This window comes from Chaetodon auriga, chromosome 22 (assembly GCF_051107435.1).
Source record: "Chaetodon auriga isolate fChaAug3 chromosome 22, fChaAug3.hap1, whole genome shotgun sequence".
Lineage (NCBI taxonomy): Eukaryota > Metazoa > Chordata > Actinopteri > Chaetodontiformes > Chaetodontidae > Chaetodon > Chaetodon auriga.
In genome coordinates, this window is record NC_135095.1 from 10677709 (window position 1) to 10704251 (window position 26543).

Sequence of the window (26543 nt, forward strand, 5' to 3'; positions counted from 1 at the left end):
AGTGGAATAGTTTTAATTTGAAATTCCACAACATTGCATGCACACACTGGAAAGGAATGTGAAGGTCAAAGGGCCTCAGTGTGAGTGAGAAGCTTAGAGGAGATTCTGTAGCTCAGTGTTAAATGAATACATGCAAACTTAACAATTTTGTTGTGGTTCTGAGACTGGTGTTACATCTCCCTGTGGTGCATGAAAACCTCTGTCCTGTCCTGAAAACAATCTTGGATTGGAGGGTAATGCAGTGACCACCCTGAGTGCAGAGACCCCATTTACAGACAGGAAGTCATCACATTATACGGATGAATTTTGTGGAAGGATCCCCATATCGGCAGTTTGACAGATATGACAAAGTGTCTGTGTTTGAATAGAGGAAGTTTTATTCTAAAGACACTCGGCATAAGGAATTCATTGTGCACACTGAGCTGCTGTGCTTGGGAAGGACATTAAGATGGGGGAGTGAATGCATTTAAAACAGGAAATCACTCTAAAAACTTCTGGTATACTTTGGGAAATGGTCTGCTATCATGTCATTTGTATTTGTATTTGTATATGTTGTTGTTGTTGTTGTTGATGTTGCTGCCACCCCACAGGCCCTGACTGTTCAGTCTTTGAACAGCTGAACTGTGGATCCAGGAGCCAGGGAACTCTTCCAATACACATAAACAAATGCAGGACCAGGATTAGGATGACCAGTACTAATAGCTCACATCTCTCAGTCTCTTGCTTTCACTCATCTGTCACCCCCCGTCTCACATGTTCTTGGTCTCTCCCTCCCATCCTGTCACCTCTCTCTCACTGTTTGATGTCATCTGCCTCATGTCAGTCTGCCTCTCTTAGCCAAGCATCCACTTTTCTTGGTTTGCTAAATCCATCAGCTTTTGGTCCTGTCCATCTCAAGTTGTAGACTACAGAAACATTATTTAGATCACTTAAACTACTTTCTAGTCTGTTATCTCACTTAAAGCGAAGCCAAGTGACAGTTGTGGGATAGGAGAGTCATAAAGTCATCCTGAGCCATTGGTCATACCAGAGCAGCTTTCAAAAGCTGCATTGTCTGGCCTCAAAGGTATGATGCAGCCCACATTTGATCCTGTGTTTAAAGTGGTGTCAGTGGTACTCGTACTCAGTGTCTATTCTTTCCCTTCACTTGTCATGCATTGTGCATTGTTCAAACAAAGTGCGCAAAAGCCCTGCTCTAATACGTACTGACTGGAGTGGGTGTATTGTGAGTGTGTCAGAGTGGGAATATGCATCAGTGGTGCTTGACCGGTGAGCTGACTCACTGATAAAAACATTGGCTGTGTGCATTTCCTACGCTGCTGCATAACAGCTTGACCCTCTTCTTTCAAATGGAACTCATCCAGTAACCAAAGAATAAGAAAACAGTCCACATACAGTACTCAGAAAAGTAGTATTGTAAACACTCTATATTTAGAAATCAACACATAATTCCACCTACAACAGATCATATTTACAATTTTACAAGAAAACGTTGAATTAGAAAACTCATCAGTCAACTCATCAAAATACAAATACCATTTTCAGTTATGAATTAATACTTAAATAACTTAAGCATGAGTAAAAGGTAAAGTTATTGTTACAGTGCAAATTTCCAGTATATTTCCTTTCTCATGAGTAAGAATTCAGTTTTCACCTTGTGTTTTCATCATTGTTTGTCACTCCATTATCATCATGATGCAGACTCCCCAGTATCCATGGCAGCAAACAGACCTTTTCTTTATTTCTGCTTGTATTATCGTAGATGATCTGGGACTTCCACCTGGAAAATGGCAACTCTATGTCAGTTTTCAATGTAGGCCATAAAAATATTTCTAAGGCATTCATGCTTTTGAAGAATGGCGGCACTGGCAAAGATAGGAATGAGAGGAATGGACATGATTCAATGGTCATGACTGAGAAAGATCAAAAAGTTAGCAATTAGGTCTTCTGAGGCATGGGTACAAGAATGTAGTTTTCAAACCACACTTCCCATGTCATGGCCTCTTTTCATTAGAGGAAGTAAAACCAATTATGGTTAATTTTTTTCTAGCCAGACTACAACTTCCATCTGTTGTGTAATTCTCATGTTGCATCATCAAAAAACGTTCGTGCAAGTTAAAGAAACATATTTTACATTTGAGGAGATATGCTTTCTTGACATGAGTTAGATGAGAAAATAAACACAACTCTCATTTCTGTATGATACAGGCCTGCTGTGCACAATGCCATAGACAGAAACAGGTTAGCTTAGCTTATCTTAACATAAAGACAGGAAACAGGGGGAAACAGAAACAGGTTAATAACATCTTGTTTGTTTAATCCCTGTGTGTAAAACTAACTGGTTGTGGTTTCAATAGCTGTATCATGTTAATTAGTGAGCTCTGGAGGAGTGTAGGCAGAGTTTGCTACCTTTGGACAGAGTCAAACTGGCTATATCCCCCTGTTCTAAGTCTTTATGCTATGCCAAGCTAAGCAGTCTAGGATTCTAAGTCTGTGATTCAGATACTAAGTATTCAGATGCTTTCCAGGAATCGTGAATGCAGTACATTATACAATATACTCATTTACATGGGCTTCTCATTATGATTGTTGTTTTGCTTGCGAGCCCAGACTTTGCATCAAATCTGTGCGTGATGTCCTCAGTGGCGTCAACAGATGAAGTGTTAGTGGGCTGTTTTGTTGAATGTGTGCTTTTGGTGCGTGCTGCGGTAACGTGTCATATCTGTCTTTATCAAAGCTCCACTGAACAGTTTTCTATAAATACCTGCACTAAGTGGCAGGAATTTCACAGCTAGACCCTGCCATCGGAGGGCAGAGCTGATTTTCCACTCTAATAATGAAACAAGCTGTTGTAAAGCTTCAGCCGAGGTACTTCTTTTCTCTTGTGATAATAACACAAAAACAAACAGTAACAGTAGAATGCTCTCTTATTTGTTTGTCTCATTGTGCTTGTTTTCCGTCCATCTTTTTTCTCTGTATCATCTCATCTTCCTCTCAGGGTAAGAATACTACTTGCCAGGCTTGGCTGACATTATTTTTGGCTATCATTTGGCTTTTCTGTATCTCTCGCTCTCTCTGGCTGTAGAAGCATTGTGATCATGCCACAGTGCTGGCTGGTGGTAAGCAGCCTTTTGCCTGCCCACCCCAGTGTAGAGACAGTACGAACCATGTCAGCCACAGAGATGACTCAGACACCACTGACTCTGTGTCATCCTCATCTAAATTAAACTACTTGTTCAGTTTGCCTGTGGAAGGACACTGCAGTTTCGAATTAAGTACATTGCTCAAGCACTTCTATTTGATGCAGTAAATGGGGGACAATACCACTTATAATGCTGATGACTAAAAACAATTAACTGCAAATTTGGACCATCGCATAGAAAACATCATTTAAACATGTCTATTGTTGCAGTAATCTTTCCACTTACCCGTTTCAAGTGACGGATGCTGCTGTTGCGAATGGACTCCATCAGCTGGTCGTGGGCTGACCTCAATGGCGTGGACGGCCTGCTGCTCTCCTCCCCTCTCCTCTCCACTGACACAGGCCTCAGTGCATTCTTGAGCTCCTTCAGGATGCTACTCGTTTCATCTTTGCCGGACACCTTCAACTTTCCCTTTTTGACCTTCTTACCTTTAGTCTTTGTCACGTTCTTTCTGCCCACCTCGTGCGCCTTGATGACCTCCGCAATCATCCTGGTGGGCTTCTTCTCCCGCTGAGGGGGAGGCGGTGGTGGAGGTGGTGGGGGAGGAGGAGGAGGGGGAGGGGGAGGAGGAGGTGGAGCAGGAGGAGTCTGTTTCTTAGCCAGGTCACTGCGGGGCAGCTTGGGTGAGGACCAAGGAGAAGCTCTGGGTGAGCTGCAAGGTGATGAACGAGGAGTTCCTTTCTAGAGATGGAGGGAGGAAAATGGTTAATTACAAATACGTTTATAACCAGGAAATTTCAGTGTTCTTGCTTATGCTGAAAGTTGCAGGAGTACAGTAAGCAGGGTAAAACTGAAGAGCTCGTCACTGTTAATCACAGAAATGTGGGTTTTGAAAAAAATGTAGAACAAAAGAAAAGCAGGATGCTCTTGTCAGCCATCCTTCCAGACCAATCGAGAAATAATCCTATTTTATAAGACATGTCTCATAATGGAGCAAAAGTACCAGTGCAGTGGTTCTGGGGTTAACAGCTCCCTCTGACACCCCCTGTTGCTGCTGCTGTCTCTGCTCCTGCAGCCGTTTCTGTCTCTGGAGGTCCTGGTTCCTGGTCAGGATCCCTGTCATGCTCATCCTGGGGCCAGGTAGGTTGAACTGGTAGCCTAGTTTGATCAAGGTGCAGTTTTCCCTCAGAATCTTCACCATCTCCATCTCCACCTGTGGGGGGAATTTTGAGGAAGGGAGACATTTTATACCTTGTTCATGCAGGTAGACCAGAACTGCAAAGTAAAGTGTGGTTGATTTGTTCAATTGAGACAGAGAGACAGAAGAGCTAACCTGTCCTCCACACATGTGTCTCTGGTTGTGGAACCGAAGCTCAATCAGGGTGTTGTTTCCTGGCAGTGCTTGAACCAGAGCCATCACGCCCTTCCCAGTCACATAGTTGGACTCGATATTCAGGCTGGTGATGGACGAGTTCTCCCTCAGCATCTTAGCAATGGCGAGAGCCACAGGATCGTCGGCTCGGGTGTTCGCGAGGCTAAAGACCCTCACGTGAGTGTTGGACCTCAGTGCTTCAGCAAATCTGATGAGGGTTTCCTAAGAGACAATTAGGTTGTTTTTATTGTCCAGAACATGGAGAACTTGTCACCACTACTACACAGAGGTCAGAGCATCTCTGATGACATATGAAGTGCGAGGCAGTCTCCTCTTGCCACCCCATATCATCGTAAAATTAGTCAAATAACCCTCTTAGCTAGGCTGCAGCTTTCCATTGAGTATGCTACAGGTTCTTGCTGTGGGTTCCTTGAGACAACAGAAATCTAATCAAAGCTGTTAATTGAGGACACCAGGATTTTCTTCATTTTCCAGTCATACCAAGGGTTCGTACCATATATGTAACTATGCCCTCATTACATAACCATGGCAAGATGCCTGGTTCTAAAAATAAACTGGCGTACAATCAAAAGTTACTCAACAGTAAAGAGCCAGATGCTAGCAAGCTGGAAGCGAACAAATGTCTACCACCGACCAAACCACACTTCCAAACTCATAGCTAATCTACTGCATCGATGAAAGAGTGGAAGTTCGATGAAAGTCTTGATCAAGGAGGTTGTGTACAGAGCTGTTTGGTCGTCTGTGCGTAAGTTAGCAGGATGGTACAAACACTTGTGTTTGTCATAACTGAACGTAGGGCAGGCCTGTTTGAGCACTGATGTGAACAAACCTTTAACAGCACTGCATTCGTACCTGTGAGATATCGTCAATGTTGTTGAGATTGACCTCTGTGAGTTCAGCGTCGTTGCTAAGCACTCGTTGGAGAGCTTCATCGACGACCGTTGGGTTTCTGGTCATGTTTGGATCGGCAGGTGGAGGAGGAGGAGTCAGTCTCATAGGCTCCACCCTCTGTGGCTTCAGTAGCATCGGGGTGTCAGCCCTCGATGCCCCAGAATCCTTCACATGTTCAGGTTTAAATTTATTATCTTCTTCCTCCTCTTCCTCCTCTGTTACAGCTTCCTCCTCGTCTTCACTCTCCTCTTCCTCTTCTTCATCATCCTCCTCCTCTTCCTCCTCCTCTTCTTCCTTCTCCTTTTGCTCTTCATGCTTTTCTTGTTCTTTCTCATTTTCAACATCTTTTTCATCTTCTGCTCCGCTATTTTCTTCTGTCACACACTCCTCCTCTTGTTCTTCATCCTGTATTTTGATAAAGAAAACTATTCAGTGTTTGAAATGCAACAAATGCGGTTTGTGAATGGTTTCCTTCCAATTAGTACTTCAGTTGAATTCTTAGTTTTAACTTTGTTAAGTAATCTGTCTTGAATTCTATCTGATACAATCTCAAACAAGCTGGCTTTGCCTCTGGCACATTCTACAAATGCCAAGTAAATTAAATTACTGACCTGTTTGGGGTTTCCTCCACTTATCTCGTCCTCAAGCAGTCTACGTGTCTCATTTTCCCAATACTTCATGAGGGCCTCTCTGCTAAAGGTGCCTGTTGGGGTCTTATCCGTCTGGTCTCTCTGTCTGAGTCCTATGGGCACATTGGCATCAGGATCAATGTCCGCAAGCTCTTTTTCCAACTCAGCCAGTTCTTCAGGGCTGAGGGAAGCCAAAAGCTCATCCTCATCGACATCTTCGTACTTACTTAGCTCTCGACGGTACCCGAAACAGCTCATGGCCAAAGTGTGATTAGAACAGACCAATCAGTTCTTAAGTTGCATATAGTTCAGTCTAGAACCGAAAATGAAGCAGGATAGAGTTTCCAATAGAAGACAGGGTCCGCCGTGAGGTTGCTGGAGATCCACAGACATAAGGGATCATTAAAAATTCAGAGTCCAGTTGGTCCTTGCTGGGTGAAGATGGTTGGAAGTACTGGATCCAGTCAAAAGGTGCTTCTGATGAGAGCCCACTCCAGTCTGAACCGGATCAATCCTGGCTGGTTGTATTGCTGTGAGGGAGAGTCTATGTGTGTGTGTCAGTGTCCTCTCCTCTCTAATCTCCACAGCTGCTGTTGAGGCCTTAAGAGAGGGATCAGAGGGGAGCGGACCAGAGTGTGGGCCCCATGATGCAGCGTCTTTTTTGGGAGGCAGTGCTCTGAGAGACAGAGCCACAAAAAGCATGTGAGCTCACAGACGGTGTCCTCTCAGCGTAGCAGACTGTCACCACGGCCTGAGTGGCTTTGTTCATGGCCTAAAAAGACCAGCTGGACCCAACAGAATAGAACAGGAAAGATAAACAGAGATAATGTATCTCCCCGAAAACAGCATGGCTCACTGCAGGTCCATCAGCAAAGACAGGTCGGCACGTCTTCCTTTGTTATTGTCAGATCTGGATAGTTTTAAAACTTTCATGACGTGGCCGAGATACATATGGAGGCAGGGACATAGAAGAGAGCTGATTGGTTGGTGGATGTGTTATTATGATCTTTTTTTCAATAGATATAGCTTATGTGACCTCAGGACAAAGGTATGAGCTGAGATATGTGGTCTTCTTCTGTTTGGTTTTCACTTGTCTTCCCCTGACTGGTTGACGGTCTTTTTGACATGAGAGGTACAAACAAACACAGCAAGAATATACACAAAAATAAAATGGATATTTTTTTAAAAAATGTAGGTTTGCTTGAGAGCAGATTTACTCTTACTGGACATGAATCGCTCAGTCAACATGATGACTCCAAATCTTTCAGTCTGGTGCAGAGACATGAAAGAACAGGAATTATGCCGACTGAATGAAGGTCTTTTGAGCAGCTCATAGTTCTATGTGTCATGCTGTTCAGCATTGAGTGACAAGTTGTGGTTATACTCAATCTGGCCCGACACTGTGGTTGTATTAACACACAAAGAGAACGAAAACACTTATATCGCTGCTTATATTTCAGCTTTAGTCATTAAGATCCAGGATACACATCACTACATTCAGATCCAAAACATTTTAAGACTCACAGGTTGCAAAAGTTTTTTCATTTTTATTACAAAATAACAAAACATACTAGCAAAACCATTTTATATTTAAGTAGCAATACTATTATATTTTTTAATTTTTAAACCCCATATTGATTACACACAATAAGTACACTTTTTCTATGTGAAGCATCAACTTGGTGCATGTGATTTCTTTCTTGTAAAGCACTTTGAGCTGCAATTCCTGTGTGAAAGGTGTTATACAAACAAAGTTTATTATAAAGACAGGCCAAAGGGAGAACAATGTTGTCCACCCACTCAGGTGTTTTCACTTAACCTGCTGATTAGACCTCTTCTCAAGGCTGTGTGGGCACAGTCACACTCTGCTTGATTGACATTTCTCCCAAGCACTGTTGCACCTGTTAGAGCGGGACAACTTGCACTTAGATCGCTCTGATTGGTTGCTGTGGTTTGGTGACCTCATAGAATTACCTGCCCACCTTCTCCTTGAGCAATGGTCTAATTAGCGAGAAGTGAAGGCACCTGTGTGGGTGTACAGGGCGCTAAAGCTTTGTGAAACATCCACCCCTAATATCACTCGATGAATGGTAATTTTCCATGTTTGCAGCGTAATCTAGACTATAATAATATTGCACAAGACAGGAATAGAAAGAGAGCAACAAGGCAACACAACTTTTTCCAGTTGTTGTCTAAAATATAGTGCATATGTTCAGGGACAAATTAGGAATTCTTTCACAGCTGATTGTCAAAGAATGTATTCGAAAAATGAGTTGGGAGGAGTCTGGGAGAAAATATATTCTCATAAGGGCTGTGTTTAAAAAGTGAGTAGTGCTTTTTCTTTAATGTTTCAATCACAGAGGTATAAATAAAAGGTTTTCATGTAGAGGAGAGGTCACCACACAGGTCATAGTCTCTGTAGGTCACGTAGGTCTTCAGTCTCGGAGGAAAAGGGACAGCAGCCATGGCTTCAGGGACATTCAGCGTCCTGAGGCTCATGTGACCTCTGATAACCAGTCGACACAAGTGCTGCAGAGACCGTGGCTCACCTGGAGAAACAGAAACATATACCCTCTCCTTCTTAAAACTTTTTTTTTAAAATGCCAGTGGATTAACAGTGTGGATCTTTTTTTGGAAAAAAATAAAGTTTTACTCAGTATGTCAGAAATCTCATCCCACTCAGGCGTCCTCTTCAAGATGCGTTTGAGTTTGGGACAGATGCTGACATGGCTGACGTAGTCCAGGAGAATCCTTACGATGCTGCCAACCAGGTGTGTCAGCCACGACACGGATACAAACTCACAGAACTGGAAGAGTAAAAAACATCAGGGATTTGAGTTATCGCACATGTTGGGTTATTGGCTCATTGATTGGTTGTCTTTGTGTGTGTATCGTTCCACTCTGTATTACTCTACTATGCCGTCTACAGCAGATGTGTGTACATGTGTGCCTGCATTTGCTCTCACTGTGATGACGTTTGGTCGACTGTAAATCTGGTAGGCTTGGTCATGGAGGTCGGTCCAGGTGCTATCCATTTCATCACTGTTACCATGGCAACATTGGAAACACCTACCAGACAGTGTTGCAGAGATGAAATATTCAAGCGTGCAGTTTTATAAAAGACCTTTCAGTGCTTGAATCTGTTAAATATGTCAGAACTCCTTCACTTCACAGATGGTAGACGTACTTGTGAGCTTGATATCCACTGTTGAGCAGCAGTCGCAGCATGGCATGGTCCCTCAGGCTGTACTGCAGTGCTGTGGGGAACACTGTGTTGCTGATCACTCTGAAGTAACAATTCACCTCTGCTCCATAGGACAGCAAGAGCTTCACCAGATCGTACCTGGAAATGGCCAAACAGAGAGGCGCCATCGTTTACTCCCCCACCACACACGTTAAAATGGATGAGCACACATGCATATGTATGCTGCACACCTCTCAGCACGTATGGCGACCAGGATGCATCGTAGTGGGTCCAGGTCAGTTCTCGCTCCTACTTCCAGCAGCGTCTCAGCACAGGTCACGTCACCATTGGAAATGGCAAAGTACAGAGGGGACTTCCGGAGGTCGTCGTAGTTCTCTGAAGAAAATTTAGTTTCAAGCAGGGGACAAGCTGCCTAGGGCCAGTTTATAAGAGGCATTATGACCCTGAATTATTATTGTATGATTTAATAAGATTCATTTCTAAGGTCTTAGACTGACAAGGCTTATCGGGAATCTTTGTTTAAAGATTCATATGTGTGTGGGAGAGTTAGCATACCAGAGATGTGTGTGCCTAGCAAGGCATTGACATTGTATCCTTTCCGGATAAGCAGCCGCAGACACTCAACCTGTCCCCCGTCAGCTGCCGAGTGGACGGGGTCCTGGCCTGAGAGACGGATAGCTTTCTTTGTGGTGATGGGGATGAGAGTCCTCAGGGCTCTACAGGGTGAGAGAGAGCGGGAGGCAAACAGGAAGAGAGTGAGGGACAGAAACAGTGAAAAGCAAATGCTAAAAGAAGAAAATTGTTCATTAGATTGTGGTTTGAGCTACAGTGTTGTTTGGTGGCGGGGCTGAGAAACAGTGATAAACAGAAGGGTCTTTGTGGAAATGGCCACAGTGAAAACACTGCAGAGCTGTGAGGTGCAGAGAGAGACATGTTTCAGTCTGCAGTTTCATCAGTTTGGCTGCAAAACAGGAGGAGAGGAATGTTAATTTGTCTCCAGTCATTCCTTCTGGGACTGGATGACCCTTTAAAACTCAGATCGTCTCAAGCTTTTGGCATGAGAATATTGCCACATTTAATGTGTCAGGATGATTAGGTGCACTTTTGCATTGTCCCACAGCTTTGGGACACGGAGGTCAACTCACAGGATGTGTCCCTCATATGCAGCTCTGTGGATGGGCAGCTGGTAGGCGTAGCTGGCTACATTCGGGTTGGCACCGTGCTGTAGGAGCAGCTCGATACAGTCCAGGTTTCCAGATCCAGCTGCGTCATACAGGACTGTGTCTCCATTACTGGCCTGAGCATTCACGTCACCACCTAGTGGATCGCATGGAGAGGACAACAAGGTCTGATGAGTGAGAAAAAAACATTTCACTCAATTGCTAATAAAAATACAAACATGACATGACATGACGACCATGCTGTATGAGGATATCCAAAGCTTCAGTGTTGCCATATTCAGCAGCGATCCCCAGAGGAGTCACCCCATGACCGTCTCTGGCAGTTACTTTGGCTCCATGTCGAAGCAGCAGCATCAGAATAGCTGGACAACCGACCTGGTGGGAGAAACAGGAAGCAAGGACATGAAGAAGGAAAGATGGTGGAGAAGAAGGAAGTATAGCCAGTGTAGATGCAGTGCTGTTCACCTTTGCAGCTTCATGGGTGGCGGTCCATTTGGTGAGACACACCTGCTCCACAAAGGCCCCACCCATGATGAGGGATAAAACCGTGTCGTACGATCTTTGTCTCACTGCTACAAAGTGTAGGAAACACAAGGAGATACCGTAAAAAGTCACACTAATGAAGGAGTTATTGTGATAAACTTTATTATTGTAATGTGGCAAACTATGAATAACCCCATTTAGGAATATGCTGTTAATAAGGGATAAGCAACTGACTTTGTGTGCATTGTGTTGAGTTTGTGTGGTACCGATCAGCAGAGGAGACTCGTTCCTGCTGTTGGTGTTGTGCGGTGAAGCTCCGTGCTTCATCAGCATCTTGACGTTATCCACCAGGCCGGCCTCTGCTGCCAGGGTCAGACACGTGTCCCCATCCCCTGTCTGCTCCTCCAGGGTCAGGTCTGTGGACGTCGACACTGCTGCAAAAACACCAATAAGAGTAAAGCTGCACACACTCTACCTAGATGCTCTCTTCACTTCGACTTAACGCCCAGCCTGCTCTCACCCTGCAGCACCACGTCCAGGATGTCTTGCTGTGGCTGCACAGCTGCTGCGTGCAGAGGCAGCCGGCCCCTGCTGTCGCTCTCTCTGTAGGCAGACACACAACCTGTCAGCCCCTGCAGGGCACACACATCACCTGTGGAGACACAACCAAGACCCATGCAGGACACACGGGGAAACACTTTGAATACTAATGGTGTGGTCCTCGCCGGTTTGAATGGAATATTGTGCCAGAACAATGATACATGGAGATAATAGGAACCTTACCTTTGTGAATGGCTGCCATTATCTTCATAAAGTCTTCACTGTTTGATTCCTTCCTAATGAGCCAACGGAGAATAGTGGGTCAATTTAGCTAAATCAGTTTTACCCTAGAAACACTATGATAGAGCTTCACAACAGTGTTACAGCTGATTAACAATCATTTAGTCAGGATTTTCTTTCTTTTTGTAAAATGAGTTTACTTTAGAAGTACGTTTGACAGGTAGTACCACCCATAATCCTTTGAGTAAAAGCATTTTGCACACAATTTGGACTCTCTCCTACCTGTTTGCTTGTATCGGACATGGCAGCTTGTAGGCATCTTGAATGCTCTCTCGAATGGCAAACTCAATAAGTTCTTCATTAATGCCTTCCTGCTCAAATTCATCCATGTCTATATCAAGGGACACAACGACAAGCATTACTTTACACGTGTTTCCCTGTAAACACTAAGCTTCTTTCAGCCGAATCTTTGATTGTCATAAAAAAAAGCACAAAATAACGTACTTAAATCATGTTAAAGTCACATGTGTCCATGCTTTGTGCTTTCTCCACGGCTGCAGGCATGCAACGTGTTTATCAGCAAAGCGCTGCTGGCACAGTGTCGCCCATGTCCACGCTTGAAAGGGTGTCATATGTGAGTACACTCGTATTAAATCAGTCATATCTGAGATGACACCACAAAGATGACATTTTATGTTAGTCACATCAATCTGTCTCACCTGTTGATCTGAATGTGTGCCCTCCGGCACTCCGGCTTTGCGGGCCGTGTGTTTGTGCTTTGCGGGGTCCTGAGCCGTCTGGGTTATATTTAGATGTGACCTGCTTCAGGCGACCTGACTCAGCTCGGAGTGTCACGTTTTCGCTTCCAGCTCCAGCGAACAGTGCTCCTTCCCTGACTGCTGCACTGTCGCTTCATTCAAAGGTCAGATGTAAACAAAACACACGTAACTTGTTTGTTAGTATTTATGACACTTAATTTAACGAGCATCACACGTACAAAATATTCTCACTATTGTTGGTATTATGTTCACACATCCCACACAACAGTTATCATAAAGGTTCATCATTTTTAACACATCTGATGCTTTTTTTTTTCTTGAATCTTCTCCTATTGATGTGAGAGTGGAAATCAATAATCAGTGTTTGTCATTAAAATATTATGTAACATCTACATGCTCATACAAGCAATTCAATAACAGCAAAAGGGTATTTAGGTAAATAAGATAAAACCTGGTCAAAAAATTTACATAGATTGTGATTAAAAATGCAAAATCAAAGCACACATTCACACACACACACAACATTAACAAATCGACATCATCATCACCTCCTTTTCACTTTCTAAACAACAGCTCAGGGAATAACCTTGGCATATTCAAAGTGAAATTTCAGAGAACAAGCGCCCACTTTCTCCTGACGACCAAATTGATATGTGGGAGTTTGTGGAAAAAGTCTCAGACGGCGTCAGTGTGTGACACAGTGACTCAGCCTGTAGGCGGCCTCTCCACCGCGTCAAAAGACTTCACCAATCTGTCTGGAGTGAAAGCAGACTGCCAGCCCATCCTCAAGTTTCACTGCACGCTTGGACATCACACACATGCACACAATGAGCTCTGTCTCTGAACTGAAAACACTGAATTTCATGCACTGGATTTGAGCAACCACGGATTCTTGCTCCATATGAGGAAGAAAGTGAGTAGCAGAATGTCTTTTTTTCTGTTTTTTTTTTTTTTTTTTACACAGATAGTTGGTCTTGTAAAATATATATGTAGAGTAGTACAGTGATGCAACTACATCTTATAGCTTAATTCTGACTTGTGCTTGTTAGATAGCAGAATATTTAAAGTAAGAATTTACACTTTTTTTTTGTATTTTCTTTGTGTCTTGTCAGCTTTTTTTCTTGCAATGAAATACAACTGTGTGATGACACAGGATGTCACTGTGTTTCCACTGTGATTTTGAGTGTGAACTGAAATATAACCTATTTGGAAACTGTCCTTCATTTTTCTTTTCATTTTTAATTTTAGTGAAAAAAATTACTAAGAGTAGAAATACTCAAATTAGATAATATTCCTGTAGTATTTAGAATTGGAGTTCATTCTAAAAAAGATGAAAATACTCCTGATGAAGAGTACTTCCTTTAACAGTTGTAGTATTTCTGCTGTAAGATGTTTTTTAGTGCATTAAGAGGTCTGCAGTAACTGCTCCAAATACTGTTGGCTTTAACAAGGGGGGAGTAAAATGGAAGGACCCAGTTTGCTTTCACTCAATATATTGAAAAGGGAAGATCAGCATGTAATCCGACTGCATGTTCACTTCATTCTGCTGCTAGAAAATATTTTTTACGAGAATGAAAATTCCTTTGAAGCCAGCACATTCCTGCCTGTCACACTGGCAACTCTGAAGTCTGTCCATTCATCACGTGTGAGCTCTGTGTGTGCTCTGCATTTAAAATCTTAATGCCTCACTGTAGCTGTTACTTATGTTCTTTGTCATTTTGCACTCCTGTGCATTTGGTCTCTAACTCAATGGTGCTGAAGTGGCTCTATTTATTATGATAAAAGAGGTAAAAAAGCATCTGCCGTGCAAAAATTGGGAATTTTGGATTACGATTTTATTTTTATTGACAATTAATCTGCAATGATTTTCTTGATTATGTCATTTATGTTAAAAGAAAAGTGAAAAAAAAAATTGTCCAGGCTACTATCACTAACAGTCCAAGATCTAAAGATATCTTGTTAACTGGCATATATGACAATGAAAAACAGCAAATATTCATATTTGAGGAGCAGCAGTTTCTAGTTAAAAGAAACATGACATCCAGCATTGTGTAAAAACAAAATCAGCATCAGCTGATTGTAATCATTTCTATAAAGTAGCTCACCTGAGTCCTTGGTAACAAAATAAAAGCGCTAAACTTTAAATCCTCTGTTTAAGAAATATATTGTGCTCCTGCAGTAAATTAATTAGATAACATAAAACTTTGAAGAAGGTTGAAATATTGGTCTGATTTATCTGCTTTAACACAGTACGCAAGATTTTTATTCAGCAGCATGCATGTGAGCATTCATTGATATACAATAATAAATACTTTTTATTATATACCTACTGCAATGTAAATACACTGTATGTGTTTACATGTTATATGAACTTTCTTGTCCTTCAGATCTTGAAAGCACCTTGTCTCCTCTTGAGTCTCTTCACAAGTTTGAATCTCTGCTCTGCAAAATTTGGGACGCCGATAACTGATGATGTGAGCAAGCTGTCGTTACTGGTGAGATTACTGATCACGTTCATATATGACATTTGTATTTTTGCCATATGGTCTTTTAGTGTGTGCTCTGTATGTTGAGAAGCTGTCCCTTTGAGATCACTTATGTCTTTCTTTCTTTCCGTTGTAGAAGCAGAATATCCCCTCTGATTATGAGATTCCTGTTAGTTACATTCCCAAAGAAGTGGTATGTATGAAGAGGTCAAAGCAGAAATAATGTGAAACAGTCAAACACACATGGAAGAAACTGGTTTTAATACTGAATGAGGGCTGTTAATTTCCCCAGGCTGGCACGTGCTGGGTGGTGTTAAATATCTATCCTTTGGAGCAAAGTCTTCGGAAGCTGGCCAACATGTTTGGTGCCATCTCCTCCAACAAAGAAAGCATAATTGTCTTCATTGCCATGCTGAAGAGTTTACGCTTCACCTTTGACCACGAAGAACTGGTAAGTAATCAGCAAGAGGGTTTGCCTGGCAGCATGGAAGACATCCATGTTGTCACTGTCCCGTTGCCTGCCAGAATGAAATGAATTTGTACATATTTGTAATTCTAATTTAATGATTTGAATTCTGCTTCTACGACCACATAATGTGCAGTGAGCTTGGAAAAATGTCAGTATTTAACAAGCACATTTTACATCATGAGTTCATGCTTTGCAGAGCGAGAAAAGGGACAAATCTGAAACATGGATTGTGCAAATAAGCGCTGCAGCTCATTTTAGGGGGGAAATGTTTTGGACATTTAGGGGCTGCTTTGCACATCTAATTGCGTAATTGAGTTATTTCAGGATTGCTTGTTGTTGTCTGATCCCCCAGGAAACAGCGATGCAAGTCTTCCAGTGTCACTATCGTGAAGGGAGCTTAATGTCTGGTCTTTACTTTGACTACATCAAAGACATCTTACATGCCGCCTCGCAAGGAACATCCGGCTTCTCGTGCAAGCCACCGCCGTGCCTTAATCCACAACAAACACCAGGTACATCATTCATTTGCATTTATTTATTTATTTTTATTTATTTTTTGATTTTTTGAGTGGAGGCCTGAAAACACTAAAGCAGCTTAATAGCCTATTAGTGGGCAGATATTGATTTGGGGGTCAAGGACACACAGCTGCGGACAGGAATCAGATATGTAACCTTGAACATGCAGCCAATAAAGGTAATTAAAGGAATTATATGATCAAAAGATGAATCAAAAGCAAGTCTCATGCCTGCTAAGTACATCTGACATCACAAAGGGGAGGCAAAGTGAGTATTTCTGAGCGAGGAAACAAACTGCACATACGCTTGTGACCAAGCCAGAGTCCCACCCAAATCCTCCCGACCAGTTCAATAAATAAACATCAAGAGGGCTGACCTACTATCAGATTTCTGAGGCGTGACTGTGGGCAGTAAAATTTCCAATAATTTTTCCTTCATCCAGGGGGTCTAGAGGAGGGTCGTGAGTACAGCTGGTCGAACAGAATCCCCTTGCTTCTGGCTCTCATCCCCTTCACAGCTTGTGTTGTTATCCTACTGTGGCTGGTAAGTAAGTGAGCCAACTCCATGTGGACTACTGCTGAAACATTCAAATGGATTTTAAATCATCTTTAAGACACGAGGAGTACAAAGACAAACAGAGTGCAGCTTTTCAATAGCACTGTCATAACATCACATATTTTAATTTGTCCAATAGTTGGACTGAAAAACTAATGGCATTCCCATCAGTTACACTTTGTGTTTAGTGCTAATTAGAAAATGCTAGTGCTGTATTTTTACAAAGCTGTTACAAATTATACATTAATGCTAATACAATACATCCTTAACACACTCAACCCTGCAGTTAGCTACAAAGGTTAAAAGCTAATTATCAAATGTTAGTATGCTAACACGCTAAACTAAGATGATGAACATGGTAAACATGCCGGCTAAACATCAGCATGTTGCATGTTGAAAGTAGCATTTAGCTCAAGGCCTGACAGAGCAGCTAACATGGCTGTGGACTCTCGTTAAAAGACAATTTGGGTTTTATTCTACTGCACTGTACTGTAAAAGCTCCCTTTTTGCTCTTTTATTACTTGAACACAGTTTTCACATTATTGAGGCAGATAATTGCATGTATATATAAAGGGTCAATAATGTCAAACTCAAGAGGCATGAATAGTTTCTATACCACAGTGAGTTGCAGTTTCAAAGACTTGCCATTTTCAGCATGGTCTTCATGTTTCCATCTCCTCAAGAATGAATTCTCGTGGGAGCCATTTCATAATTATTTATTCAGAGAGGAAGACATCTTTGGTACACCCAAATGGTTCTGTTGCTTTTTGCCTACTATGAGAAACCTGAAAAAACAGGCCTTGGTCGTAAGTTTTCCATCAGCTGCACCGAGTCTTGCGCCTTTTCCTCTCTGTGGGTTAGTCTAATAAAGCCCAGATGATAATGTGCCTTCATTTTCATGAGCACTTCCAGGAAGGCAATTCTTGCAAAGTTAACAACTGTTCATCAAATATTCAGGAGTACTTTGAGGCTCCATTATCACCTAATGTCATGATGTCCGCTTTGGAGATTTACCATCTGTCATTTGTTCATCATAGAAAACAGGATAAAAGAACACTGTTCAGGGCGCGAGTGTGATTTTACATCTTTCTTTTTTATTTTTAGGCCAAGTCTGGAAGGCGTTTACCAGTCTGCAACATTGAAAATAGCCAAATGGCACCTTCTGACATGATCCCAACTGTGTCTATCTCCATCCCACTTCAAACACTCACCCACGCTGCTGACACTCAGCCAGTGGGGGAGGTGATCCCTGAACATGAGAGTGGATGAGGCATGACTAACAGAGGAGGGAAATCTGGACGACAGTACAACAACTCACTCTCCAGGTTGTTGTGCTTATTGGCAGGAGGAGCCTGCTGGATAAACCAGTGTGGTCTGGCACTCTTCCTCTGCTTTCACTCGTCTGAATGCATGGACCTGAGCTACAAGAGAAAACTCACCTGCTGAGAAGGCAGGCCTATCACGACATTCCTCAGGCACTTCTAGCACTTAACCATCCAAAGAGGTTGTTTGGGACCAGAGGAAGAACTCTCGACACGGTGGCTGGTTATCTGCCAGAATGGCTGGTGGAGCACATTGGCCAGTGTTAACAGCATTTGGCTTCGGCCTCCTCTGAGCATATCAAGTTGATATTTTCGTTCCTGCCACTCTGAACTGGAGCCTCAAATCAAGATGGCATCGCACTGTTTGGAGGATGTCATTTCATTCTGAGCTGGGACCCCTGTCAGCATTTTTTTTTTTCATTGTGGCCTGATGGTTACACAGACTATCTTGTCACTGCTGTAGAGTCACCAGTCAACACACTGAATCCCTACATGCTCATAACTTCTACTGAAATGCATTAAGTTGCAATGCAGCACTGCCTTTAGCAAAACAGCTAAAATGCTGAAATCACCAGTAAAAGGCAGATTGAAGACGCTGCATTTGATCTACTGCAGCTTGTTGTTGACATTATTCTGATCTGTGATCTGACACGCATTGCCAACCTGCTAGTCACAAACAACACGCCAAGCAGTTCAACAAGCGTCCTGCTTTGTGTATCAAAGATCTGACCAGATGGCAGATAGCCATCGCCAGAGGCACTTTGAATCCCGTCATTGTATTTCAAAGCTGTTGCCCAGTGATCTATAGCTGCTGCTTGGCCCCAGTGAGTGTGTTAGAGTTTTTAATGCCTTATTCACTGAGTCAATCATGTTCAGTCATGAGAACATGACTCCCCGAGTGTTAGCGCTCTTGTGCTGTATGTGTCAGAGAGAGGGAGCGAGAGACAGGACAGGCAGGACGAAGGAAAGTGAGGGAGATAGGGATAGATAGATGGACGGACGGATGAGCTCAGTGAGAAGCATAAGGAGGGCTTGTTCTCGTCACAAAAGAACTGGCCGTAGGCTGGAGGAAATACCAGTTACAAACACGACTGATGTCGGCAGATCCCTATGAATCAACAGGCAAAGAATCTCTGCAGACCGCAGGCTATGTAGCCTCATCTACTGAGGATTGTTAGTATTTCAATAACAGTTTTCTGTATTCTAATGATTTACTTCCAAAGCACATCACTGAAACATGGAAAGACATACCTTTATTAAAATAAGGTCTACAACTGTGTGTTTTATATCCTTCCTGGCGACCAATTTGTATCATTTCCTTTTTTTAATGTTGTGAAAATGTGTATTTGTATTGTGTGTTAGATGTTTTAAGTTATTTTGTTACAAGGTAAACCACTTACGAAATGTAATGAACTTTTTGTACAAGTGTAACGTTGCAAATGCAAAACAGACCAATTCAAGTCATGAATGTACAGAGGGTAGACAAAATACTGTGAAAACACATAACTTTGAAGTAATCAAACCATTATTGCAAAGTGCACTGCAGCGGTGGGTCATGTAGTTTGGTGCCAGTAGCTATATTTCTATTTGTAGTCACAATTTTCAAAATTTCTCTGATAACTGTTGTTATCTGGCTCATGTTGTTTTGATAATTCACATAGAAAAGTGCTGGTTGTCACATGTCTTTTATGTCTGGCTTATTGGCTTGCTAATAAATACCATATGACCCACATATGTAGCACTTGATAATGGTGATTTATGTATTTTTTAATGAAATGTTTTATGATGTGGAAACATTATTTTGTCCACCCACTGCAAATGGCCCATGAGCAAAACCCTGTTGTCAATATTATATGTGTATGCTGAGACTATTTGTCAGCATTGTAAAATATAGATATCAGTACATGTTAATAATGTTGTAGTGACAGTACACAATTCAACTCCAACAAGAGGCAAAGTTCACTGAATGGACAACAAGACTGTTAATAAAAGACCCCCATTCTTGATTTTTGAGGGGTAATAACGGGATCTCAATCGCTTCTCGGAGCAGAGATCATTAATGTAGAACTTTGTCATTGACTCAGGCCTTTCTGTTCTGTGGTGTCATTTTAAAGAAACCCAGATTCACTGACAGGGGTTTTGATGCCTTTTTTCATTGATTGCACAGATCATAACAATAGCACAAATAAAATGTTTTGCTGATTAAACTTGTAATAATAAAAGTGCATTTGTGGTTATAATGCATCACAAGGAGCGACATGTTTGATCTTTTTATGCTCCTTTGTTTTCACTGGACAGCTGTTTAATCTTTTGTTTCTAGTAAAACTGAAAATAGATGTGCAGAAAGAAAAAGTATACAACAAAGTCCTCAGCATCTGTCATGATTAAAAATTAACACAAACTAGGTCAATGGCCATAATAACTATGTAGCCAGGGTGAATTTTCGTTTCTGGGGTCTTCGCTCCTTCCCAGCGACTTCAAAAGACCGTGCTTTTATTTTATATAGAAATATCCGCCGGAAACACTCAGACTTTTGTTTTGGAAAGCCGCTACACAGCGGTCGCCATTATTCTTCCTGGCTTGACGGTCGGAAGAAAGACGGTTATATACTTTAAAACATTATATTCTGTGGTGAAGTGCAACATTGACAGCTTATTTGTGCAGTCGGTTGATTCACTAATGAATTAGCGACCCGCCCTGAGCACAGAATGGAGAAACGGTCCGGTACTACAGGTAGGTAGCTAAGCTAACGTTATCAAGCTAACAGTAGCAGCCGCCTTGAATGGTGGTCAGAAACGACATGCAGCGTACGCCATCTGTTACAGTAAACTGACGGTTTGATCTAGAGCCCAGGCCAACATGCGTGTAGGAAAGCCTTTTCAGTTATTTTGGCGATGTTTGGTGGTTAGCTAGCTAACACGCTTCAGCTGGGACTGCCCAGGCTGTTTGATTTCAATGAAACCACCCTTCCCTCCGGATGTCCTGGTCGGCTACTTCGTCATGTAATATCGGCTAGGATGATCACCTAAAGTGCCAACATGCCACCCACGCCATCTACTTGAAGTTTGAATCTAACTCCGCTGCAGTTTGGCGGTCATTTTCTTCACGACTGCACATGCACACGCAAACGTGCACACGCCCATCCTCTCTGCGGTTTTCAAAGCATGTCGTCAGCGCTGCAGCGCCCCCTACAGCAGCCTCACCTGCAAAATCCAGTTCAGCTGGTGATCGATTTGCAGGAAACACATGCATTTTGTAAACCCAGGGGGAGAAACATAGTATGAAACACGAAGTTAAAACAGTTCTGGGTATATGTGCTCATGGAGGCTTTTCCTTGCACAGCACAGTGGAGAGATGCAGCAGCAGGTGGTGATCAAATATTAGATCTATTTAACTGTAACATCAGGTGACCTGTTGACATTAAACTTAGCCAGTTTCAAACAAAAATCGTGCTGGGTTTTCACACGTGCTAACATAAAATCCACTTTTATGCTATGTTCTGCACAGGTGTTGGAGGCGCCCTTCCCCTGGCCTCCCTTCGCTTGATGGCTTCCCCTCTGCAGCTGACGTACTCGTACATATGGCAGGTCATACGACAGAGAAAAGTGAAGCTGTATGGGAAAGTGGAGGAGTTTGTCACCATGGTGATGCAGACTGTTCCTGAGCTCATGAGTTTCAAGCAGACTGCCCAGCTCGTCCTGGGTTTGAGAGCAAGGGTGAGAGTTTATCATCTACCTTGTGTGTGTGTACGTCAAACAGGAGACTGTGATTCACATAAGCAGCAGATATCAGTACAGCGAATTTAACTGGTTAGAGATAAAACCAATCAGTGATGCAAACTTGCAAGGGTCAGGGCTCAGTGTCATGTATAATCTCTGTCTTGTACTGCAGATCATTTTGGATTTACTTCACAAAGAAGGCCCACCAGATGCCAGGACTATTCAGACTCTCATAAATAAGTTGAAGGTGTCTGCATCTTCAGGGGTAAGAAGTTTCTGAGAAACGCATGGTGTATTCTTCAAACACAGCTTGTGTTTATTTTCATTCAGCGCACTCGGCTGTAGAATCCCAATGTGTGAACTTAACCTGAGTTACGGTGTTTCCTGTGTTACAGAAGGACTCAGAAGTGGAGAAATCGCAAACAAACTTCATGGTGCTGGTCCAGAATCTGCTTAAAAACCCTGCCGAGAGGAAGCGCTTTTTCCAGGTACCCACATCTGTCTGATTGTGATAGTAAATAGTGCAGTGTTTGGTTGTCATCACAAAAAGTTATTTTTCATTTTAAATACACGCTTGCAGTTCAACTAGATTTAGATGCTTTGTGGCTTTACTTGAATCTGACAACCTTTTCCTGCTGAATTGTCCTTATGTGCAGCCTTGTCACAGGTTAATAAATACATTGTCTGTATTTATTAACTTGTGTTTTTGTTTATTTTGTCTGACAATGCTGTGAACATATAAATAATGATTTTATCTGCAGCTTGGCAATGACATCTGGTCAACACAATATTAATTACCGCGGTCAGAATCTTGTTCTGTTTGCTGCCAACAGAAACAAAAAATGGTGTAAATGAGAACAACAGCACCATGAATTTGAATGTATTAAAACAGTACACGTGAAGATGTAACAAATCGAATTCATACAACTCTGCCTCACAATTTCAAAGTCACAATGTCGTTAAACTCGTTCTTATTTCTTTCTCTGCAGGAAGTGTTCCCTGTTCAGTATGGTGCAAAGTTTGATACGGCGCTGCAGGCTCTGACTGCCGGTCTGGTGTGCAAGCTGGAGCAACTTCTTCCTGTTCCCAATCTCTCCCAGGTATGCACATGTGCTGTTATTGCATTTTGACATTTACGCAGTGACAGCTGGGAGGAGTACTGTTTTCAGTGCTCAAAATGAAGAATTCACTGTTTAGTCTCTTTGACTGGACCAATTTCAGGTATTTTAAAGTCAGACTTGAACATATTTTACATAATGGCAACCACGATTGAAGAAATTCTGAAGGTTCAGCTTTTTTCTACAGCAGCTTTGCTGAACTGTATAAAATGTAGAGCCATGAAGACATAAAAATGTCATCCAAACTAAGAGATCAAGTGAAATCTATACTGTAAACTCATTCATTAGTTCTATTTCCTGCCTCTCTATCTCAGCTTGGTACCATGATCTCAACTGAGCCCACAGTCCTGGAGGCGTGTGGAGCCTTTGTCCCTGACACCAGCGACCTGAAGACTCTCCTCCTGCACCAGCAGGCCAAGGGACTCCTTGGTGTTAAGGGTATAGATAGTTTGTTTGTATGAACATACAGTATGATGAATCATAGAAAAAAACTTAATATAAAATCATTAGATAGAGTGAATGAATTTGACGAAATGTCCTCCATTTGTGCAGCAACCATCTCGTCCTCGGTGGGCGACTGTGTGCTCTCTTCCCTCGCCTTTCGTTCCAAACCAGTAGAACCACCAGCACGACCAGAATCACCGAAGCAGTTAAAGGTCACCCTCAATGAAACAAGCCCAGCCTCCCTCAGTGACACCGAAGACTTGGGGGTGATGTCAGATGAGCCTGACAGCCCAGCAGCCCCTGCTACTGGACCACAGAGGAGAGGGCGATACAGTCAGAAAACAGCTGATGGCGGTACTGCAAAGGAAAAGAGTGTGACAGCAGCAGCCCAGACGAAGAATTCGGCACAAGAGAAGAGTTGTACACAAGTACAGTCTGACACAACGCTGCAAAGCACAGAGCAAAATGAAGCACCATCAGCACCAGAGAAACCAGATGCACAGCGGGAGCTGCCTCTCAAATCAATCCCCTTCAGGGTTGTTCAAATGCCGGTCAAACCCGCTGCCTCCATACAGAATACAGGCAGCGCTACACCAAAAGATGGCCAAAAGCCCCAAACCCAGCGAGTCACATTGCATCAGTGGGTGTCACAGATTGCCACTAATTCGCTCTCACTCCCAGTCCTGCCACCCCTTCCTCCACCCAGGCTGAGCACAGGGGATGACATGACACCAAGCATCAGAAGAAAAAAGCAAATTCGGCCTCCAGCCGATAGATTCAATTGCGGTGTGTGCGATAAGAGCTTCCCTTATCAGTCCAAGCTAATGGACCACGAGCGCATTCATACCGGAGAGAAGCCTTTCATTTGCACGGCGTGCAACAAAAGCTTCAGAACACAGGCGTTCCTCAACAACCACCTGAAGACCCACAGCACAATGCGTCCGTATGCTTGTGGCCAGTGCGGCAAGTGTTTCACCAAATTGCCAAGTTTGACAAAGCACATGCTGGCCCACAGCGGCCAGAAGCCCTTCTACTGCAACATCTGCAACAAGGGCTTCACGCAGTCCACCTACTTCAAAAGACACATGGAGTGCCACACGAGCCAGATGACGTTCCCCTGCAAGCACTGCACCAAAAGCTTCCCAACCGCGTTCAAGCTGTCCAACCACGAGCGCTGGCACACCAGAGATCGTCCTCACATGTGCGAGCGGTGTGGGAAAAGGTTCCTCGTCCCCAGCTTGTTGAAGAGACACATGGGCTACCACATCGGCGACCGCCAGTATCTCTGCTCCCAGTGCGGAAAGACCTTCGTCTATTTGTCTGACCTGAAGAGGCACCAGCAAGACCACGTGCCCAAAGCGAAGATCCCCTGCCCCGTTTGCCAGAAGAAGTTCTCTAGCAAATACTGCCTGAGGGTTCACCTGAGGATCCACACCAGAGAGAGACCCTACCGGTGCTCCATATGTGAGAAGAGCTTCACTCAGGTCGGGAATTTGAAGGTCCACATCAGGTTGCACACCAACGAGCGCCCGTTCAGCTGCGATGTGTGCGGCAAGACGTACAAGCTGGCGTCCCATCTGAATGTCCACAAGAGGACTCACACATGCAAGAAGCCCTGGACGTGTGACACCTGCGGGAAGGGATTCTCCGTCCCCGGCCTTCTGAAGAAGCACGAGCAGCTGCACACGAGGGATGCTAACCCTGACTTCTCTGGTAAACGGAGACACAGGGGCAAGCACAAGAAGCACTCCCTCAAGAGGAAGTATGATGAGGAAGACGAGGGTAGCGATGATTATTAGTCAAAGAATTTTTTTGTAAGTAGTGGTCTGATTTGGGGTTTCAGGGCTGATGCTGATCACTCGTAACAACTAATCCCCCATAATTAAAATTGGCTAATTCAGAAAGCCACTGTATATGAGATAGTTTGGGTCGTGAAAATAGATCTTGAATGATGTAATTTGTTTTCTGATTAGTCAATTTGATTTGGAATTTGAGTTAGAGTGGGTATTGGTTAGCTCCGGTTGTTGTAACTAGGTCATGTGACAAAATGTTACCCTAATCTTTGCTATTTGACAGATACAAGGGTGGCTTTAGAGAATGTTTGATCATTTTCTGATCTTTTTTAGAGCGAAATTCTAGTTACAAAAAAACATTTGGTGGGTTTAAAGAAATACTATTTTCCAAACATTTGCTTTTCAAGAGGCTACCTGAATATAGCCGACATTTGAGAGAAGGGCGTCATGCAAACAATAGGATAAAAGTACTTCCATGCATGTGACTGTACATAATTTTCTGCTATGTAATAAAACATTGAAGCGTCCATCAAACGGGGATTAAGGATTGGATGTTTTGACTGTAGCCTCAAATATAAGTGTTCAATGTAAGCCTACTGCCAGATTGACAGTTCACTGCTAACCTTTTCTTTTGCTTTGATCACATTTACCATCACTCTGCTGCGATACAGATGATGGAGAGGTTAACAGTGCATCATCACATTGCATGAACTGTGTGGGATGGGTGTGAGAGTGAGTGAAAGAAACCGCTTTCACTGTTCCCATAAACTAACCTTAACGTCAGTACATTCAACTCTTTCTCCCGCTCCAGTCAGTAGAGGTTTAATAATAGCAGTTGTGATGTGTTCTTTTCTACTCAGCACTAATATGAATAACTGCAAATTTTTTTTGTAACATTGCAATTCATAATCTGGAAGTTTTGTGACACATTTTAATTTTTCAATTATCAAGACATGTACTTTGAATGTAAATAAGGTGTCAGAGTGCATAAACAAAAACATCAACACAGGCCTTGTTTATATATATAAATATATATTTTCCTGGGGGCCCTGCAGAGGTCTGGACTGCCCCACATGTCCTCAGATCTCGCCTCTGGTAGCATCACTAGGAAACATTTTTATCTTTGTTACTGTACCATTGTGGAAATTGCAGTGATTAAAAACTACTTTTCCCACACACTTTTATATGTAACCCTGAACTAAAAAAAAAAGAATATTACTCTGCTTTTGTTTTAGAGTAAGAATAGTCTGATTTGTATTAGGATTTCACTTTTTACCAGCAGTAGATGCTCAAACAGTGTTGAATTAACACAAGGAAACATTAAGTGTGGACATAATAACCATGGAGGTGTGTGATAAGGTTGTGCTTGTCTTTCCCATTACTTATCCTATTGTGAGCAGCCATGTATATAAGCCATTAAGTACTTGTTCTCAGTATTTCTTGTTTTTGATGTTTTGCAATAAAAGAAACACACAGGTCAAAGGATTGTTGTCTTGCCAGTTTGTTATCTTGTAATTTTTTATTTTAATTCCACTGCAGTCTTGATGAAGTTGGCAATCATGAGCCCGGAAATGAAACCTAAATAGATGTAACAGTAACAGTAGCGATGACTTGACGTATTAACGCCCTCTATACAG

At 42.7% G+C, this 26543-nt stretch overlaps 4 protein-coding genes across 4 annotated transcripts; 2 read left to right on the forward strand and 2 right to left on the reverse strand.

Annotated features, from left to right (window-relative positions):
* Nucleotides 1–1515: 1515 nt before the first annotated feature.
* Nucleotides 1516–6314, reverse strand: lmod2b (leiomodin 2 (cardiac) b). The gene is made up of 6 exons (XM_076722448.1): nucleotides 6039–6314; nucleotides 5389–5832; nucleotides 4477–4737; nucleotides 4147–4356; nucleotides 3429–3884; nucleotides 1516–1780 (listed from the first exon to the last, which is right to left on the reverse strand). The coding sequence occupies exons 1-6, from the start codon at nucleotides 6312–6314 to the stop codon at nucleotides 1754–1756; spliced, it is 1674 nt and encodes a 557-aa protein (XP_076578563.1). The 3' UTR covers nucleotides 1516–1753.
* A 1409-nt stretch (nucleotides 6315–7723) lies between these two features.
* Nucleotides 7724–12229, reverse strand: asb15b (ankyrin repeat and SOCS box containing 15b). Its single transcript, XM_076722575.1, has 14 exons — nucleotides 12210–12229; nucleotides 11988–12096; nucleotides 11709–11761; nucleotides 11446–11577; nucleotides 11192–11359; nucleotides 10908–11014; nucleotides 10679–10817; nucleotides 10407–10578; nucleotides 9817–9977; nucleotides 9492–9636; nucleotides 9244–9399; nucleotides 9023–9125; nucleotides 8710–8863; nucleotides 7724–8605 (listed from the first exon to the last, which is right to left on the reverse strand). The coding sequence occupies exons 2-14, from the start codon at nucleotides 12092–12094 to the stop codon at nucleotides 8436–8438; spliced, it is 1767 nt and encodes a 588-aa protein (XP_076578690.1). The 5' UTR covers nucleotides 12095–12096; nucleotides 12210–12229; the 3' UTR covers nucleotides 7724–8435.
* A 1024-nt stretch (nucleotides 12230–13253) lies between these two features.
* LOC143315042 (uncharacterized) lies at nucleotides 13254–20044 on the forward strand. Its single transcript, XM_076722464.1, has 7 exons — nucleotides 13254–13397; nucleotides 14872–14979; nucleotides 15107–15163; nucleotides 15263–15421; nucleotides 15792–15951; nucleotides 16398–16498; nucleotides 17615–20044. The coding sequence occupies exons 1-7, from the start codon at nucleotides 13386–13388 to the stop codon at nucleotides 17777–17779; spliced, it is 762 nt and encodes a 253-aa protein (XP_076578579.1). The 5' UTR covers nucleotides 13254–13385; the 3' UTR covers nucleotides 17780–20044.
* Nucleotides 20045–20367: 323 nt separating this feature from the next.
* Nucleotides 20368–26119, forward strand: LOC143315279 (uncharacterized). The gene is made up of 7 exons (XM_076722892.1): nucleotides 20368–20565; nucleotides 21340–21548; nucleotides 21724–21816; nucleotides 21947–22039; nucleotides 22541–22651; nucleotides 22984–23107; nucleotides 23222–26119. Exons 1-7 carry the CDS (start codon nucleotides 20541–20543, stop codon nucleotides 24910–24912), a joined length of 2346 nt encoding a protein of 781 aa, XP_076579007.1. The 5' UTR covers nucleotides 20368–20540; the 3' UTR covers nucleotides 24913–26119.
* Nucleotides 26120–26543: the final 424 nt, after the last annotated feature.